This window comes from Abrus precatorius, unplaced genomic scaffold, assembly GCF_003935025.1.
Source record: "Abrus precatorius isolate BTA unplaced genomic scaffold, Abrus_2018 Scaffold8, whole genome shotgun sequence".
In the NCBI taxonomy this organism is placed as follows: Eukaryota; Viridiplantae; Streptophyta; class Magnoliopsida; order Fabales; family Fabaceae; genus Abrus; species Abrus precatorius.
The window spans coordinates 1,538,132-1,558,306 of NW_020874428.1; the positions used below are offsets into that span (position 1 = coordinate 1,538,132).

Consider the following 20,175-nt stretch of genomic DNA (forward strand, 5'->3'; position numbering starts at 1 on the left):
AACTCCAGTTTTTAAATTTGTATTTATATAACTAATGGACATATTTATAATACTTTCATAATTTCAACATAATAAATGTATTTTTCAATAAAAAATTATTAATTTTAAATATTTAATTTTATGGAGTTAATATTAATTTTTAAAAAAATATATTTAAAGATGTGTGATAAAAGTGAATAGATAATAAATTTATATTAAAATTATAACATTTAATATTATTATGTATAATTTTTAATTAAAATATTTTTTCAGTACATGTGTGTAAGGATAAGCATGGTTGACTGGGTGAAAAAGGAACAGGAGAAGAAGACGTGAAGTGAGAGTGTGCTGAAAATAGTAACACTCATATTTTCTAATACATTTTTTTATTAGTTAAAATTTATTAAAAATTAAAAAAGTATAAAAATTAATTTAAAAATAAAAAGAATAAAATTCGATTAATTTATATATATATATATATTTTCATAAACTTTAGACATTAATAAAAGCAAACTTAACTTTCTGTTTGGATAAGCAGAAGAGAGGCATTGCAGATTGGACAACGACGACCAGACAAATGCCTCGAAGCCTTCAACGTTAAGATTATTGTTCTTCTTCTTATTATTATATGCAAACCACTCTTTTTTTCTCTTTCCCTGCTACTCTCAACTCTCTCACACTTCAAATTTCATAATCTGTTTCGAAATTGATAAAATAATTCATCATTTTTTAGTAATTTTTAATACATCTTTATTAGTGGATGTCTTTTGACTTTTTAGTTACTTAATATAAATACTTTGTTAACAATTTTTAAAATAATAATAAATCTATTGTCAGACATGTGGATAAATCAATAAAAATTATTTTAAACATTTTTTAAATGAAGGATGGATGCAGTTTAAATAAAAAATAATAATAAATTTTAGATAGATAGACATGAAAGGTAAATAATATAATTTTACAATTTTTAATAAACTTCAATAAAAATATAAAAAATACTGATTAAAAATTTAAAAGTATTTTATAATTAAAAATATTGTTTATTAATTCCATCAAAGGTGCATTAAAAACTGTTACAAGTTCTTCTGTTTGCCTCATTTCAGTTCTGATGCTTGGTGCTTAGTGCATAGTGCTTAGTGCTTAGTGAAGCAGAGCAAAGCATGGCATTAATAAAACATAAAGAGAGAAAAGCACATAACACGCCACTCTGGGGACGGCCACAACCGCAAAGAAATTGAACTTTGTGTGCTTCAGCAATCAGTGAGTTTGTTTTATTAGAAAATAATACTATATTATAATCTATATTTTTAATATTGAACAAAAGATATACAAGGAAAAATTATTATTATTAATATATTAAATTTTATATTATTTATAATTTATATACAAAAGTTATTATACATAAATATTTATTATATTTCTGGTAGAAGCAATAAAAAAAAGGTATTATAATAAACTCATTTAACCATTTGGTGTTTTCTATAATTTTCTTGACAAAGTGAGGTATCACTCTGCTGTGAACGCTTGGCTTCTTACTTCACCCAAAGAATAAAGATTCTCCACCGTTAAGCTTCTCTCTCATAATTCACTGAAGCAGTTCCTCTCTCTCTCCATCTTTCTCTCTCTACTCATCCTTCCTCTCTTTCTCTCTCTACTGTTATTTGGAAGCAGCTAAGCTATTAGTTAAAGCGCACAACATAACAAAAGGTTCCTGCAATCTAAAGAGATCTGTTTTTAGCTTTTCTGCTTGGCTTTTAAGCCCTTCAACTTTGTTACTTTCTGAGAATTTCCATCTGGGGCCTTTGCTTGTAACTTTCCACAGTTGTGATTTTGCTTTTGTATCGCTGATTCACCTTGGTATCTTCTTAAACTTATTCTTCACTGTGGACTAGTCTTCTGCTATGAAAAATGTTCAGTGTGTGTGCTTGAACAGTTCTTGAGGCTGTGTTTTTTTCAGCTCCCCAGCTTTTGATTTCCAAGGCTGGTTGGAGAATAAATCAACAAACTTGTCAAAGCCCGGAAATAAAAAAAGCATCTTTGGGCTTCAACTTCGATATACTGTTACAAAAGAGCATAGATTTGGTTTTTCTATATTGGTCCTGATTCTGGTTATCTTGGTCCAGAGTTGATGGGGGTTGGAAATTTTAAGGGTTGCTTTGTTCTTATGCTCTTTGGTGCCCTTTTGGTGGGTTTAGTGGGTGGAATTGGTGTTAATTGGGGCACACAAGCAACACACCCTTTGCCACCATCCACTGTGGTGAAAATGCTGAAAGACAATGGTATTCAGCAAGTTAAGCTTTTTGATGCTGATCCTGATATTTTAGATGCTCTAAAAAAGTCTGGGATTCAGGTGATGGTGGGTATCCCAAATGACATGCTCTACACACTGGCTAACAGTGTGCAAGCAGCAGAAAAGTGGGTTTCCAAGAATGTTTCAGCACATGTCTCATCCGGTGGAGTAGACATCAGGTAAACCCTTTTGTCTCTACTCTCTATTGACTAATTTGTGTTAAGTTCAACTGTTGGTGAACGTATTAAGTGATTCAGCTATGTAACTCTGCATTTCATGTTCGGCTGTGTTATCTGTGCTTTTGAGTTGTAATGATACAACACAATTATAGAATAATTATTTTCAACTAGAAGAGACTTGCAATGGATAGAGATTGCATGCCTTTCCTTGATGTAATTTTAGTTGAATACTCGGTGGAATCCGTTGCAATGTGTTTGGAATCATTAAAAAGTAGAGTTAATTTGATTTCATTTAATAGGATTGACTTGGTTTGATTTAAAAATCTATTCTAATTCATTTGATTTTGTTTAGAAATCAATCCAATCAAGCTTGAGTGAGCTTCTATTTGTACACTAGTACAATAAAAGGTATTTGAAAATTAAATCCACTTTTATTTATAACTTTCCGAACACAGGATTTCTTTTAGAGATGTAATGTAAATAGCATTAATGTGTCTTCAGCTAACAAACTTCATTTATACATCAAAGTATTTCGCAATGTTTGTGGTTCTCAACATATCGTATCACGGGTTCTACTTGTGCCGTACCATTGTCCAATGACCTTCTTCCACTCATTCATTATCGGATTTGATGGTAGATTTCGCTACTAAATTATTCGTTTCAAACATCAACTGTATGTTGATCTTGGGAACCAGCACCCCATTGATAATTAAATGGATTGAATCTATGTTCCTTTAATTTAACATTCATCTGCGTCTGAAAGTGGGTCAAAATTTACATGACAGAAAACATTGTGTACTCTTAGTTGACAAATTAGTAAAGTAATTTGTCAGCTAAGTTGAAATTAGTAAAGACTAAATACTTGCAATAAGACAAAACCCAATTATGTTGTGTTTTATTAGTAATGTACAATGTTTGTGGTTCTTAATACCAAATTATGCGGCAATATATTAGCCCCTAAAATATTTTGCATTTCTTTTCTTCATTCAGTGCTTTGGAAAGCTAAGTATAGGTTTTTCTATGAATTTGTCAATGGAGGAATTAGATCCTTATACATGTCAGCTGAATGTCTTTTTCTTTCATTTCCACCAATCCATCGCCAAAGCACATGCACAATTATTTTTCTTAAATGAGGTTATTCTGCAATTGTTGGAAAAAATTGTTTTTGATGACTTAAGATTTATCCTGCTTGTTATCTATTCTCTGCCTTCATTAATGGCATTGTAGTATTGATGTCTGCAAAACATGGGATGCCCCTTGTTTCCTCATCGTTCACAAATTACAAATTATATATTCTATGAATCGATCATGCTATTTAAAACTTTTGAGTGGGTGTCACTATCCTATTTGTAATTTTAACATCATATTCACAGCAGCAAGGTTCATTTACATTTATTCCAAGTTAACATGATATGAGTGGTTGTTCTTCTCTAGTCCTTATTATCCTTAGTGTTGATCCCTTCGTGTCTTTACTTTCTTGCTTATAGTTGCATAAGAGTGATTCAGATATGATGCTAAATTCTTTTGTATTAAGCTGTTACCAATGTGAGATGAAACGAGAACATAAAAGTAGGACATGGTTTATTGATATCCATCAGTATCAGCTGGTGATAAAACATAATATGATTGTTTAACCTGTTGTATTTATAAATTGCAATGTCTTCCTAGATTTCTTGGAGTTTGAGGGTAGTTAGATCTCATAGGGAATTAGATAGAAATATTTGCTTTCTTAAGGAAAGGAATCAAGGAAAACTGTGTCTTCGACTTTAGAAATGTTTCTGGTACTTCCTGCCAAAAGACATAACTTGCACAATCGTATTTTCTCTTGCAATGTGTTTTCATTCTTTATCTGCTATTGCCGATCGTATTTCTTCAATTGTCAAATTATTGACTATACATGTCAATGTTGCGATCGACTATGTTTTCTCAGACATTATTTCTTGTAATTTTTTCAAGGTATGTGGCAGTGGGAAATGAACCTTTCTTGTCAACTTACAATGGTACTTTTGAAGCCACAACACTTCCAGCTCTTCAAAACATCCAATCAGCTCTTGTAAAAGCTGGTTTAGGCAATCGGGTTAAAGTCACAGTTCCCTTGAATGCTGATGTGTATCAGAGTGCACAAGTACCATCGGATGGCGACTTCAGGCAAAACATCCATGATGTCATGCTGCAGATTGTCAAGTTCTTGAGCCAGAATAATGCTCCATTTACAGTGAACATCTATCCTTTTATCAGCCTTTATGCAGATCCCAATTTTCCTGTTGACTATGCCTTTTTCAATGGCTTTCAGACTCCTATAAATGACAATGGAAAGATCTATGACAATGTCTTTGATGCTAACCATGATACTCTAGTATGGGCATTGCAGAAGAATGGTTTTGGAAACATGCCCATAATTGTAGGGGAAATTGGGTGGCCTACAGATGGAGACAGAAATGCAAATCTTCAATTTGCACAACGTTTCAACCAAGGCTTTATGTCACGCTACATTGCCGGAAAGGGGACTCCAATGAGGCCTGGTCCCATGGATGCTTACTTGTTTAGTTTCATAGATGAAGATAACAAAAGCATTCAGCCGGGTAATTTCGAACGTCATTGGGGGTTGTTTTACTATGATGGGCAACCAAAATACCAGCTTAACATTGGATCAAGGGCAAATGGTTTAGTGGGTGCTACTGGGATATCATATCTTCCCAAAAAGTGGTGTATTTTGAAGCCCTCAGCAAACCTCAATGATGATCAAGTGGCACCAAGTGTGTCTTATGCTTGTCAAAATGCAGATTGCACCAGTCTTGGTTATGGTACTTCATGTGGAAATTTAGATGCTCGCGGTAATATCTCTTATGCATTTAATAGCTACTTTCAGGTGAATGACCAGATGGATAGTGCTTGCAAATTCCCTGGCCTTTCTGTGGTCACTGACAAAGATCCTTCAAATGGAGATTGCAAATTCAAAATCATGATCCAGACAGATTGTGCTGGCCTTTATGGGAATGGGAGAATTGGGTCTCTTAGTATACTACTATTTATATTTTTGTTTTTCACTATTCTGTAACCTGTAACTTTAAAGATTCTATCTTTTAAACTTATTTTTGGAGAAAGTACAGTGTGCATTTCATTTTCCTATTCAACATGTAGGTTGGAGCCAGTGCATGTAAAGCTTGTTTAAGACCCCAGAAGCTACTTTGAAGTGTTCAGTTGTTGATAGCATTTCCTTAAAATCTGGATTCTAGAGTCTAGATATCCATCGTAAACCTAAGAACAATATCTATATGTTAATTCAACGAACAATCAAATGAAAAATCATTACATGATCTCGAGCTATTAGTGTACGCACGGAATTGGCAATATAAAAAAGCTGAGGAACTATTTGAGTTCAGAAAATGTTTTTTTATTTTTGTTTTCTATTTTCATTTTTAATTACAAATTTTGTTACCTTATTTTTTTTTATTCTGTTGTTTTTAAAATTTATACAGAATAATAAAAATAACATTTGAAAACACAACAATATAAAAAAGTTTATAATTAAAAATAAAATAAAATAAATACAAAAATAATTTTCTGAAATCAAACAACCCTTTGTCAATTACAAATTTGCAAATTTGTTTTCTTACCATCAGATCAATCTTCATTGATGTTCTTATCCTATTATACAAATACAAAATTTATATCTTACATTTTGTTAATATACATACGGTCATCTATAAAATAAGAGTAATGATACTCTTACAAAATGCTTTTTATAAAAGTTTTTACAATTTACGAGAGGAAGAAAGAGTAAAAAGAGAAATGACAGATAAGCTAACTGATGTAACGGAGAGATAGAGAAAAAGAATTGGTTATCAAAGCTTTTGTAAAATTCATTATGTGTATCATTACTCATAAATAAATGTGTACAAAGAATTAGACAAGAGAGAAAACCAGTAATATCGTAAAGGATGCGAAAATAAAAAAAGTGGGATGAGAATCCTAAATAAATCTTATTATTTACTAAGTAATATTTTTAACAAGAGAGAGGAGAAAACGTGCTACGTTACTTTATAAGACAAAAATAAAATATCTGAAAATTCTATATGGCAAATGATGCTCCAGCTATGGCACTTTCTCAAATACACGTCTTTTAAAATCAACACAATTTAATAACGTCAAATACATGGCTCAAGAACTTTTAGACAAGCATCGCTGGTCTTGAGGTCTTTCAGGAGTTGCTAATCATACAATCAAAGCAACAAGAAACGAAAATTCAGGTTGTTAGCCGGCTGATTGTTCTATTTTGGGGGGGATTTGGTTGAATGTAGTTTTTTTTTTTTATGGACGGTTTAGATATAATTTCACTAATGGATGGGATGGTTCCTGTTTATTTCTGACTACTTGATGAATTGTTTGTGATGGTTCAATCAAGTTCATTCGTGTCCCTTGCAGCCAAATAGCCAAACTTACTATTATCATCTCACATAGCTATGCCATTGTTTAAATGGTTGAAAACTTAAACCTGAAAGAGATTTACAGATAAAACAAGAAAATCAATAAAAAGGGACCCACGTAAATTCTATAGCATTACAAAGTGTAGTGCGGAACAAAAGTTTTCAAGACATCAAGATCCATACTGAGAATTAGGAGGGTGCTAGAGGCACCGGAAAAACAATAGGTTGTATCATCCAAAGTTAGATATTAAAATTGTATCAGATGACAGACTTTTATGGACGTCAAAATATATGGTTTGGAAGCATATTCATAACCTGGAATTCATTCACTTGACATTTCTTAAGTTGAAGATTAACGTTGCTGTGATCACTTACACGCCTTCCCAGTGTTGTAGTTCATGATAGCATGTAGGATGCAGCTAGTACAGATCTGCCTTTAGGTGTTCAAGAAGCAATGAGGAAAGAAATGTTAAAAGTTAATAGTGATGTACCATATCAGTGAAATAACTTTTCTTTGGCATTTTCCAGCTTCCGAATATAATCTCTAGATCTTATGTCAGCCTGCAGTTCAAATAGAGGGGTAAGGACTGGATACTTTGATTTACATTCGTAACTGAGAATTGGAATATAGCCAGTGAATAATATATTTGTTTTAAAAGAAAAGAGTGTTTTGAGCGGAAGTTATATGATGGAAAACTCAGTGAAGTAAAAACATTTAATCGAAATAAGTATTGACCAGCACATTGGGAATCAATAAACCAGTCTAGCTAAACAGCATGTGACACTCTCAACTTTTGTAATAAGGATATTAATAAATGAGATACAGAAACATTCGATAGATCATAGATTATCGGCCAATACTAACATGTCTCTAGACTATAACACCTAAGCTGCAAATTTTCTAGTGAATTCTTAAGTACAAAGTGGCCTATCACAATAAACTACCAACAACTTATAGACAAGAGTTAATGGGTAGCTTAATAGGATATATGCTACGGTGTCTTCAGATTATAATACATAAGCCGCAATTGTCTGGTGAATGCTACTGTACAACGTGGTCTATAACGAAAGACTGGCAACAATTTCCGAACGAGTTAATATTAGCATAATATGGGATAAAGGATTAGAAGCACAATGCATAAATGTTCCTTTTATTGGTCTGGTTCATGTATTCCTTTCTTTTAATCTTTAATGGTGGCAAAACGCATATATATACATCTATATGAAATTTAGGTAGATTTTACATGTTCTTAGACGGCAGAGTGTTTTACCTGCCTAATTGGCTCAGGCACACGATACTTGCAAGTCATTTGAACAATCATAATTGCCGTCTGAAGTGATATCCTGTGACCAATTGATATATATATTGGCTTTATGGATCCCTGTGTTGATCTCATGGCCTGGACATAAGTTTGGCAAGAAAAGAAAAAAAAGTAAGCATGCAGAATTAATATATCAATAGATAAAAGTGCATAAACACATGAAACTAAATTTTAACAGCCTAATCTAAGTTTAGGCTTGATAACATTTATTAAATTATTTTCCAAGATAGTACAGCCTTTTTTCAAAGGCATATATTCACCAGCATCATCATTATTATAACAAATAAGGACAAGTGGAGTGCCATTAGTTCAAATTCTTACCGCTCCCCATATGTGCCCGGAATTACCCACCAAATTAATAAAATCTTTAGAAGTGTTTTCTTCAGCTCCAAGAAGTTTTCTCACTCTAGATTGATTAAGACCGTCCACATGATGCAACTGGAACATATAAAGCTAAAGAATTCAGGCACCTATTTAATGCTTCCTAATTCTTATTGAATCTCTGAATTGCTACAGAAGCGAGTGAAAATCTATAAAAGGCTTGTATTGTGACACAGCATACAGAGCAATAAGTGATACTATCAATACTAACATTCTTTGCAATCCCAATTGTTGGGAGATTGGCCTCAACTCCAATATGGCATGCCAACCCAAAACCTGATAAAGTTAAAGGTTTAGAGACTTCCCATGTTAGACATAGAAACTTAAATGTTAAATCATTATAATATTTAATTCAGAAGAACTTCAAATGACTTCCAACTTTCTCAGGACAGTTATGATTGATAAGAAAAAAGGCTATAACATTGGAAATTGAGTGATAAAAAAGTACTTTAGCTGGGATGTATAACGTATTCCCTAAAACTGTAATCATCAATGGAGTAATTTCCTATGACAAGTGAAACTTAGTGCTTGTTGCCTTTTCAGTTGCACCGAACATCAATTGCTAGTCAATGCCGCAAATTGATCAAATATTGAAGCAACAGCCAGCCTTTACATTAAGTATGGAAAATGTTTGATCCAATACCCCATTAGTCCAGCAAAGCAATTGAGAATAACAAATGCACAAAAATTGAATAATTATAGGAGTACCTTGTGAATGTCATATTTAATAAAAACAAAGTTCAAATGTACGACTGTTGAGAGGAGAAAAAAATGGTGAATGACTATTTAAGAGGGATACAAAATGTTTGTGTATAAAGTGCTTGCCTCGGGGATGAAGTATTCCATTTCCATCAACCATTAACAACTGTCAACAAACATCAAACCAACCTTCTATTCAGATGGTGAAACTTAGGTACGAAAACATCAGAATTTGTTAAAACAAATCCAAAATAGTTATCAATCCGTTAGAATTCTGCATATCTGAGTTTTTAGTGCAGCTAACAAGATTGGCATCAGCAATGAAAGTACCAAATAAAGAAAAAAGGAGCAAGTTTCAAAGGCATCAAATTCACATGAATTTTCTTATGTTAAAAACTTAAAATACAACATTTACCTGAGGGTAGAAAGGATTATCACTCCTTTTCATTTTCTCTAGAAGCTGTAGAAGAACCGGTGCCTAAAATTATAGGGGCAATAAATATAATAGCCGAAACAAACATTTTAGAAACAACAACAGCCTAACACTAGGTAGGGTCAACTACATGAATTGAGCAACGAATTCAGATTCAGTCAAAAAATGGTGCTGTTGGTGCGGTAATTGTAAAGTACCAGTACATTGCATTTTGAATCATACATAATTTGTACAAATTGCAAAGCACAAATACTTTACATTCGACTGCACTGAATCCGGGTCCATCAAACAACAGTATAACATTCCATCATAAATCATGTCTATAGACAAATTATTAAATTGTAGATCCTCCTTAATTATTTGTATTTTATAATTCTATATATAACAGTGTCATATTCTCCCAAAAAAATAAATATGAAATGGAAAAAAAAGAAACCTCTCTAAAAGCAAGGAAGCCAGGGACATAAGGGAGTTGAAGAGTGAGGAAAGAGAAATCATGATAGAGAACTTGCAGAGTGTGAAAGTCCAACACTACAAGGCCACCACATGCCTTTGATGGGTCATTTTTTGAGAAGCTTATGTCAACCCCACCAACGTATCTCAATCCTGAACCTGTTATTGTGCTTGTGCTTTTGCTCGGTAATTCCCATCCCAAACTCTCCTCAGTTATCAACTTTTCCCTCAGAATGTTTTCTGCACTGAAATTGAAAACCAAGTTAGATCTTAGATATCAATATTAATCATCACAACAAATAAGAGTTTCAATTGTAGGATGCAGGAATGTTACGTTATCCACTTCTGGTGATCTTGCGATGCTTCTTCGGTTTCGTCTACTTTCTCCATTGCTTCAAATCAGAGCTCAGCGCTGTTAGATACACTCTTTATCCTGCCTCTGTATCTCTTCAGCACCATGCACACACCCATTTAGTGCAATTTTCATTCACCAATTTTTTTTTTCGAATTAATAAATATCTTTTATTTTCAAATCTAAACGATGAACACCCTTCAGGCCATGATGATAAAATTAGCTGAAAGTTTGAGTAAAATTTCAAATAACTAAATATATATATAATATTATATTATAATATTAAAATTAAATTATGTAAGATTTATAATTTTGTATTTATGTGTAATTTATTTAAAATAATAAAAATAAAAATGAGATAACATTATTCATAATAATGGGCTAAATGTTATTTTAATTTTTTTAAAAGTTAATATCTAAACATTATAAACACTTTTTTTTTATTATAAATAGTTAATAACTTGATATTTTTAATTTGTAAAATAGTTAAAAAAAACTAAAATATAAATATAATTATATTGAAAATACGTTGTTTTGCTAACACATAAATGAGGCATATGACATATTAACTTACATTAGCTATTATTAATAACTTATAGTTAATAAAAAATTTTATTGGTAATTATAAGCTAAATTTTTTGAAGTTAACTTTTGAAAGTTATAAACTTATTTTATTTTGTAGTTGTTAATTAGCTATATTACCTTACTTTTTAAGTAGTAAATTATATGTTTGTAAATAAACACAAAATTAAGTATATCGAGAAAAATTAAATGTGTATTCATAAATAAACTGAACTGCTAGATTATTACAAATAAAATCTTATTATCTCTAAAATACCATAAACTAATCTTAATCCCTTTTCATATAAGAAAGCATCAAATATATGAGTTGAAGATGCTTCATCTGTGGTTACCATAGAATCCCAATTACGAACGTTGTGAACTTCATCTCTAAAATATCCATCTATTTTGTCAAACACAACGATCTTGTCGCCCAAAACAAAATGACCCTCTATTTCATCTTGGGGGTAACTTTTATAGGGAAGAGGATCACTGAGGATTCTGCAATATTCTTTCTCAGGCTCATCAACTTCAAAGGAACCATTTCTCAGGCCCAATTAGTATTTATTATTATATTTAACAAATTTAATAAAAAATGATATATTACTAATTAGTATTTAATGTTATGTTAATTAAATGTAATAAATAATTAATTTAAAGAGAAAATATCATATTATATTATATGTTAATAAATCAATTAAATGCTAACATTCTAATTAAGTATTTTATTTATTGATTAAGAATATATTTATTAGATGAACGTTTTTTTATATTAGTAAAAGCTATTTAAAAAGTTAATACTAAAAATGGTTATTATTATCATTCTAATATTTTGAAATGCATATTAAAATGTGCACTAAAATTTTTTATCGATATTATTATTATTAAGTAGAATAAATTAAGTTTTAAATTTTACTTGAAAAAGAACTAAATGTAAGTGCACTAATATAATAAATATAAATGAAAATGACAAATGTATATAATAATTAATTTATTAATTCTATGTATAGTTATTATCGTAAGTAAATTGCCATAACTTATTTTAAATTTATACTTTTCGTGCTCGGTGTTTAACTAAAATTTTGATTTATTCTTTGAATTTTTTATTTATTTTAATCTTCTAACTTTAATTTAAGTTTCATTTTAATGTTTTAACTTTTCAAATTCAATTGGTCTTCTAAATTATTCTTTTTTGCTAAAATGTTTCACTAATTTTGATTCATCTTTTGATTTGTATAGATTGAAGGATATTTTAGTGTTTAAAGAAATTTTTAATGATGATTTGAAAGTTTTGAATGGTAATTTAATAGTAAAATGCATAAAAAAAATGCAACACAACAAAATTTCTTAATCAAAAGTTTGCTATTTTAATTTTTTTGAAGTTAAAAGACGAAACAAAAGTAAATAATTATTTTATTAAAAAAACTTAAAAGACTAAAATAAATTGAAAGAAAAGGTTAAAGGACTGAAATAAAACTTAAATTAAACTTAGATAATTAAATTGAGTAAAAAAACTGTTAAATGAGACATGAAAGGATAAAAAAAACCAAAATTAGCCTATTAAAAATATATATATTATAATTGTACTATTTATTATATAAAATAAATTTAGTTTAAAAATATACTTAAAAGAACTAGATTGAAATGCATACCAATATAATAAATATATAATAATTAATGTTATTAATTTATGTATGGTTATTATTGTAACCAAATTACTATAATTTATTTTAAATTTAAATATTTCATTTTGTGAAGAAAATTATATTAAAATATAATAACGTAATTAAATATTGAAAATTCAAATAAATATGATATCTGTTAAGTATGCAAAATTTATCACATGGATGGCTTCATACAATAATAAAAATAGGTATTATTAAACGAAAAAGTAATTAGGTTTAATTTAATATCTAAAAGTATATGTAAATTTGAATTCACACGAATATATTTACCCAAATTTAAATGCACATGAATATGATAAATTTAAAATGATAAATATATATATGAATTGGTTTCTTATTTTGTCATTCTAATACTAATCTAAATTAAGTATTATGAGCATTGTGTTATTGTACATTTATTTTATACAAGTGGTTACATTAAATTGAATTTAATTTATTATAAATAATTTAAAATTGGAAAAATTTTAAAATGTGCTCTTTTCTTTTAGACAGGGAGGAAGTAAAGTGGGCAAAGACTTAGCCACAGGATCAAACTACAACCCTAGAGAAATGCCATTACAAAAATATATGTAGCATTTTATAATCAAACATAATTGATTTATTACAAATTTAATCATTGGGTAGCACGAAATTTCTTCAATTATTCAATCCTTCATAGAAGAACTCTATAGATATGTTACAAGCAGATCTAAAAGCTCATAAAAAATAGTGATTTGTACGATGAATTCACTAACAAGAGATTGGATCTACAAAAATTTTCTATTGTAGTTAACACATTTTTTAATTTAATTTTTTATGAAAAATTTAAACTATAGAGATCGATATAAAAAAAAGTTGATACCTAGAGGACAACGATAAAAAAAATCATTTGAAAGATTAAAATAAAAGAAATTTTTTTTGTTATACATTGAGATCAAAACAAAATTTATGATATAAGTTAAAAGTTATGGTAATTCATGACAAATTAATATATTTTAAAAATTTTTTTACTGTAATTAATATGATTAGGGAGATTGTTACGAGAAAAACAATGCTTACGAATTAGATAAAAAAGTATTTTAGTGTTGTCCTTTAGGTATATTTAAAAATAAATGTATTATGTAGAACTTTAAATAATTTTGATACTATGCTCAAATCAAAACTTACACGTAGTACTTAAATATTCACTGTACAAGCAGAAAACATTAAACAAGAAAGTAAAAAATTTGAGTAAAATCTTATGTAAACATAGATTATTTGTTAATATAAAATTTTCTAAATTATCATAAATAAAATCCTATTATTTTCTAATTATTATAAACTAATATTTTTCACTTTTCATAGAAGAATGCATCGAATATATGATTTGAAGATACCCCATCTCTGGTCACCACACAATCCCAATTATGAATGTTGGAAGCTTTTAAGAAGATTTTGTGTGTTGGAGCAGAAGGAGGTAAATGGAGTGAAGTCTCGACCATGGGATTGAAGCAAAACTCGAGAGCAAACGTTGTTACAAAAAGACGTAACATTTTATGGTGATCAAATGCAATCCAAATAGCACAAACTTGATTGTTGGGAAGCTTGAAGAAAAAGTTCCTTCCATTATTCAAATGGACGCGTTCTCCAGTTTCTGTAAGGGGAAAACGATTGTGGAAAACTTCTCTTAAAGGTTGATAAAACAGGAGTGAACTTGAAGATGCATTAATGAGCAGGGCATGAGTTTCTTCTATTCCTCTTCGTGAAAGAACAAGTTCAACTCCATAATTTTCAAGTTGGGGAAAAAATGGCACACACATTCCATTAATAGGAAGGGGTAAACCAGCTTGTGCAAAAAAAGAAATCACATTTGGGTCTAATCTTTCCCACCCACAACACCTACGTGTATCAAAGAAGTAACCATCTATTGTTTCATTAGATTTTTTCTCAAACACAATGAACTTGTTGCCCAAAACAAAATGGCCATCTATTTTCCCTTGTGGGTAACTTTTATAAGGAGGAGGATCATTTAGTATTCTACAATAGTCTTGCTCTGGCTCATAAACTTCAAAAGGACCATTACGATGATGATTGTGAAGATATGGCATCCCTTCAAGCACATAAATTTTACCATTAATGTTTTCAACCATTGGAGAACATTTTCCATAAAGAAACTTTTTGATTCGTGATGTACGCTTTAGACTAAACGTGTTTTTTTCAAATGATAATTGTAAGACTCGATTAGAAGATCCAAGGTATGAGTCTGGATGGTTGGTAACATAATCCTTGTTGGGAATAGCCCCAGACTCTAAGCTTTCACCTCCAATCAAAAACACATTGGAATTCAATGTCACATGCTTCATCCCCACAATGCTTTTTCCTTTGAACAAGTTCATAAGGTTCATCTTCACATAGACTGGAGCAATGTTAGGAACATGTGTTGTAGTCCATTTTGGTTGAAGTAGAAGTTGCTTGAAGTCTATACCAATAAGCTCTCTTTCTGATTCAACGAAAAGAATTTTCAGGTTAGAACGAGATCGAGAGCTAGAACTAGAACTAGAACCAGAACCACAACTCGAACCCGAATTGGTATTAGAATTTCCCATTGTTGTGTGTTCAATTTGTCTAAAATAAACTATCCACTTCTCAAAATAAAAGTAGCTAACGAATAATATTAAAAAATGGAGGATGGATTGAATTGTTTGATGAAATGGTATTATATATATAACTTCTATTATTATAAAAAAAATAATTTTGTAATCTATAACTTATAAAATAAAAAGTTAATGCAAATAATGGTGTAATTAATTACAATCATGCTAACCTGATTGTGCATGTTAGGTAGAATCGGACAATAAACTTTATTTATGATGTTACATGCTTATGTTAGTTGCAAAATTAACAATTGGATATTATTTTAAGTTTTTAACTCCATTAAAATAATATTTTATTATAAAAGTGTTTAAAAATATAATTTTATTAAGTATTTATTTAATAATTTTTTTAATAAACATTTATGTCATAAATTTAATCATAACTTTTTTAAATAAGTTAAAAAATAATTGATTATAACAAGTTATGCTAAAATTTTTATTAAATTAAATTAAAAAATTTATAATATTTATAAGCTATTTCTATAAGGTCTTTTATTGTTTCCAATACTTCTTCTTATTATTGTAATAACCAATTAATTATTAATTTATTAGGATTAAAAATAATTATATATATCATAAATTTGTATCATATTTTAAAAATATTTATAATTTTAAATAATTAAATTAATGATCTGTATATTAAATAAATAAATATATTTATTTATATAGATAATAAAAAAGTATTTGGTTAATTAACATAAAAAATATTAATAATCATTTTTTATAAAATGGATAAGAGATAATAATATAAATTTGTTTATATACAAATATACGATTTTAGTTAAAGCAAGCCAAATATGCAAAAAAAAAATTTATTGATAGGCTCACTCACTATATCTAAGTGAGCGATGTGAGTTGGATCCAAATTAAATCGTATAGATTATTTGATTATGAGTTGGTTAATACGCTATTTAATAGTTTATTTTAAATAATAATTTTTACTATAAATTTTATTAAAATAATATATATATATATATTATAATTAATTTTATAAGTTATTTATAAAATTTTTAAATATATTCTAAATTAAAAATAAAAAATTGATCATAAAATTTATATATTAGATTCATTCAAATATGTAAGTAAAATATTTTTAAAATATAAATATTAAAATACGTAAAGAAACATTAGTCGTAAACATGTATCATAATCAAATACATTGAAATTATTCATCAAGATATATAAATAATATATTTATATTAAGCTAGAAAAACAGATTAAGGATTATCAACAAACTGTGTTATATAATTACATTTACACTTTTAAAAATATTAGTCCTTATAAACTTTTAGTTATTTAACTAAAATATTTTATTTTATTTTTATCCTTTTCTTTCTCTTTATTTTAATTATTGGGCTTAATTATAATATTTTTTTTTACCTTATTCATTTTCTTTATTGCAAATTTATTTGCAATTTATTTTATTTTTATTTTTTAATATAATTAAGGCATTTTTGTCCATTAATAATAAATAAATAATTAAATTTAAGTTTGAAAAGAAAAAAATTAGAGAAAGGTTGTCAATTTTAATTTTAAAACATAATAGCTCGTTTTAGTACTATTAATTTTGAGACAAAATATAAGAATATTAAACAACTCAATATTATTCAATAAATTCTAATTTTGAATTTTAAAGAAATAAGATTAATTCAGAAATATTTTTGTATTTTTTATTTATTCAAATAAAATGTAAAATATTTTTTTATTATTAAATTTTTCATTAGATAAAACAAAACAGACAAGGTCTAGTCTGGAACCCTGCGATAAAATTGAATCTTATTGCCCCATCTTTTGGATTTATAAACTAAAAGTTAAAAGAATTTAAACAAATTTAATTTGCTAAAACGGTTGCCGTTTTCTAAAAATAACTTTAGATAGCTATTAGTCTAAAGTATGACTTTGTAAAATAATTATATACTAATTACTTTTTTTTGTTAATATATATACTCATTACTTTGTAAAGAATGAATAATATATAACCAGTTTACACTTTTGAGAGTGATTAACACAATTGTCTTTCTAAAGAGATAAAACCAATAATTTTTAAGGATGAATAACAAATTAAATTCAAGCAGGTATTATTGAAAAATGAACAAAAGCCCATAAGAATAGGAAACAAAATGAAATGACAGGGGATGAGAAATCACACAATCTCATGCATTAATGCTTTTAATAAAGACTATCAAATTTGATGAAATCATGTTTATACATGAAGATATAGAGACCTCTCCTATTTAGTACGTGTTTGGTTCTGCATCTTAAATCAGTATATGTATGTTCATTTTTTCAACCTAATGTATATTATTACATTAAAATAATATATAACCCAATGTAGTCAATCAATTAACCACAAACATGTGTTTCGAGAAAATAAAAAAGTTACTTTTGAATAATATTATTTCTAGCTCTTAATCCATGCCATATGTAAATAACATACTTGCCAAATGAAATTTTATTCAAACTTTATTTTATATATTAATACATATAATATGTTATTATCTTGAAAATACCATAATCTTATCACTTTTCGAAGAAGAATGCATCAAAAACGTGAGTTGAAGATGTCTCGTCTATCTTCACAACGCAATCCCAATTACGAACATTATGAACACTTAAGAACCTTCTTCGTATTGGATGAGAAGGGGGAGAAATGAGATTTGACACAACTACGGAATCCAAATCCAACTTTGGAACAAATGTTGTTACAAAAAGACGTAGCATTTGATGATCATCCAATGCAACCCAAATAGAACAAATTTGATTGTCAGGCAACACAAAGAAAAAGTTTCTTCCATTGTGCAAATTGATGCATTCTCCAGATTTTGTATGTGGAAAACGCCCACGAAAAACATGCTTTAGTGGTTCATAACATAAGAGTGAACTTGACGACACACTAATGAGCATTGCATGTCCTTCTTCTATTCCTTTTCGAGAAAGAATGAGCTCAACCCCATATTTTTTAAGTTGGGGAAAAAATGGCACACACAACCCATTAATAGGTAGTGATAGCCCATCATGTGTAAAATGAGAAATCACATTTGGATTTAATTTTTCCCATTCACAACATTTATGGTATCATAGAAATAGCCATCTATTTCCTCATCAGATTTTTTCTCAAACACAATGAACTTATCACCCAAAACAAAATGACCATCTATTTTACCTTGAGGGTAACTTTTATAAGGAGGGGGATCATTTAGTATTCTACAGTGATCTTCCTTTGGCTCAAAAACTTCAAAAGGACCATTGCGATGATGATTGTGAAGATGTGGCATGCCCTCAAGCACATAAATTTTTCCTTTAATGTTTTCTACCATTGGACAACATTTTCCATAGTTAAATCGTTTGATACGCGATGTGCGTTTTAGACTAAATGTATTTTTCTCAAATGATAAATGAAAGACTTGACTAGAAGAACCAATGTATGAGTCTAAATGATTAGACACATAATCTTTGTTGGGAATAGCTTCAGACTTTAAGCTTTCACCTCCAAGCAAAAACACGTTTGAATCTAATTTCACATGTTTCATTCCCACAACACTCTTTCCATTAAACATGTTTGATAGGTTCATCCTGACATAGATTGGGGCAACATTTGTAACACGTGTTGTAAACCATTGAGGCTGTTGTAGGAGTTGCTTAAAGTCTATGCCTATCAGCTCTTTTTCTGACTCAATGAAAAGAATTTTTAACTTGGAACGAGAACTAAAATAAGTCATAGTAATTTGCCTAATTTGTTTGAAAATTTATCTTTAGTGAAAAAAATATATTAAAAAATGTAAGGTCGATTGAACTAAGTGATTAGAAGGAAGGCAATTATATATTTAAATAGAAGTTCAGTTCGTCACACAAACAATTGAAATTGTCATACGTGATATTATTTTGTTTACTATGTTTTCGCAACTTTTATCCATGCAAAAAGTTTTTTATTACTAGTTATGGTAACATTAATTCTAATCATGCAAGTCTGATTAAGCATGTTATGTAAAATCAAACAATAAACTTGATTTATGACATTACATGTTTTGTCAAGTGAGAATTAAACGGTTAATATTATTTTAAGTAATTAAATTCATGATGTTATTTTTTTAATTATAACATATAATCTTATTTTTGTACAAATATATATTTGAACAGGTAAACTTAGAAGGAGTGAAAGAATGGACTTCCTAACTTAAATGTCACATCTCTTTTATATTTTTTTATTAATTTGGTATCATGTGCAAGGATAAATAATTTAAATGTGATAATTGTAAAATAAAATTATAGAAATATTATGTTTTTGGCGAATATGCATAAATATAGAGTTCCAAAAAATGTCATTGGTGATTTTTCTATAAAAGAGAAGAAAAGCTACAACCTAAGAGACTTTATTGACGTGATCTTGAGATTATAGGATATTTAAAAACTCGCTATTAACAACTTTTAAACATGTGATGTTTCTGTAATCACCTGAGATTACATGGACTTTAGAGGTGTTACAAAATTGCCATTGACGATTTTTGACCTAGTCAGGAATCTTCCATTTGTCATTGTAGCCTTTCACACTTGTAAGACATTTTTAGGCTTTGAAAAATTGCCAATAACAATTTTTAGATCAGAAATTTTTGCAATTTTATTATTCTTTACAACCATGGGCATTAGTGCACTTAAAAATATCTGATGACGAGTTTTCAAGCTATAAAATCACACCAAGTACATCAAGAACTCACACGCGAGAACGAGGGAGAGAGAGAAGTTGTGTGAGGAAGAAGGAGAAGGGAGACAATAGGTTGTGAAGTTGAAGACAGGTGAAGAAAAAT

At 29.0% G+C, this 20,175-nt stretch overlaps 2 protein-coding genes across 3 annotated transcripts; one reads left to right on the plus strand and one right to left on the minus strand.

Moving 5' to 3' along the window:
• The first annotated feature begins 1,458 nt into the window (after positions 1 to 1,458).
• LOC113847226 (glucan endo-1,3-beta-glucosidase 5) lies at positions 1,459 to 5,827 on the plus strand. The gene is made up of 2 exons (XM_027476195.1): positions 1,459 to 2,448; positions 4,405 to 5,827. Exons 1-2 carry the CDS (start codon positions 2,108 to 2,110, stop codon positions 5,504 to 5,506), a joined length of 1,443 nt encoding a protein of 480 aa, XP_027331996.1. The 5' UTR covers positions 1,459 to 2,107; the 3' UTR covers positions 5,507 to 5,827.
• Positions 5,828 to 6,289: 462 nt separating this feature from the next.
• On the minus strand, positions 6,290 to 10,673 carry LOC113846861 (endonuclease V). 2 transcript variants are annotated; one of them, XM_027475567.1, is made up of 9 exons: positions 10,498 to 10,604; positions 10,147 to 10,408; positions 9,693 to 9,755; positions 9,404 to 9,443; positions 8,790 to 8,854; positions 8,519 to 8,635; positions 8,147 to 8,275; positions 7,191 to 7,436; positions 6,415 to 6,943 (listed from the first exon to the last, which is right to left on the minus strand). In XM_027475567.1, exons 1-8 carry the CDS (start codon positions 10,551 to 10,553, stop codon positions 7,371 to 7,373), a joined length of 798 nt encoding a protein of 265 aa, XP_027331368.1. In that variant the 5' UTR covers positions 10,554 to 10,604; the 3' UTR covers positions 6,415 to 6,943; positions 7,191 to 7,370. The 2 variants fall into 2 exon arrangements, 1 of the variants encoding a protein (XP_027331368.1); XR_003501729.1 differs by lacking the exon at positions 8,519 to 8,635 and having other exon boundaries at positions 6,290 to 7,436; positions 8,790 to 10,408; positions 10,498 to 10,673.
• Between the last annotated feature and the right edge of the window lie 9,502 nt (positions 10,674 to 20,175).

What these genes read in the sequence shown, in the direction of transcription:
- LOC113847226 (XM_027476195.1), top strand. Translation starts at nt 2,108, where the DNA reads ATGGGGGTTGGAAATTTTAAGGGTTGCTTTGTTCTTATGCTCTTTGGT. An exon ending in TCCGGTGGAGTAGACATCAG is followed by an intron (nt 2,449 to 4,404) that starts GTAAACCCTTTT and finishes AATTTTTTCAAG; the next exon opens with GTATGTGGCAGTGGGAAATG.
- LOC113846861 (XM_027475567.1), bottom strand. Translation starts at nt 10,553, where the DNA reads ATGGAGAAAGTAGACGAAACCGAAGAAGCATCGCAAGATCACCAGAAG. An exon ending in GATCACCAGAAGTGGATAAC is followed by an intron (nt 10,409 to 10,497) that starts GTAACATTCCTG and finishes TTTCAATTTCAG; the next exon opens with TGCAGAAAACATTCTGAGGG. An exon ending in CAATTGGGATTGCAAAGAAT is followed by an intron (nt 8,636 to 8,789) that starts GTTAGTATTGAT and finishes TATATGTTCCAG; the next exon opens with TTGCATCATGTGGACGGTCT.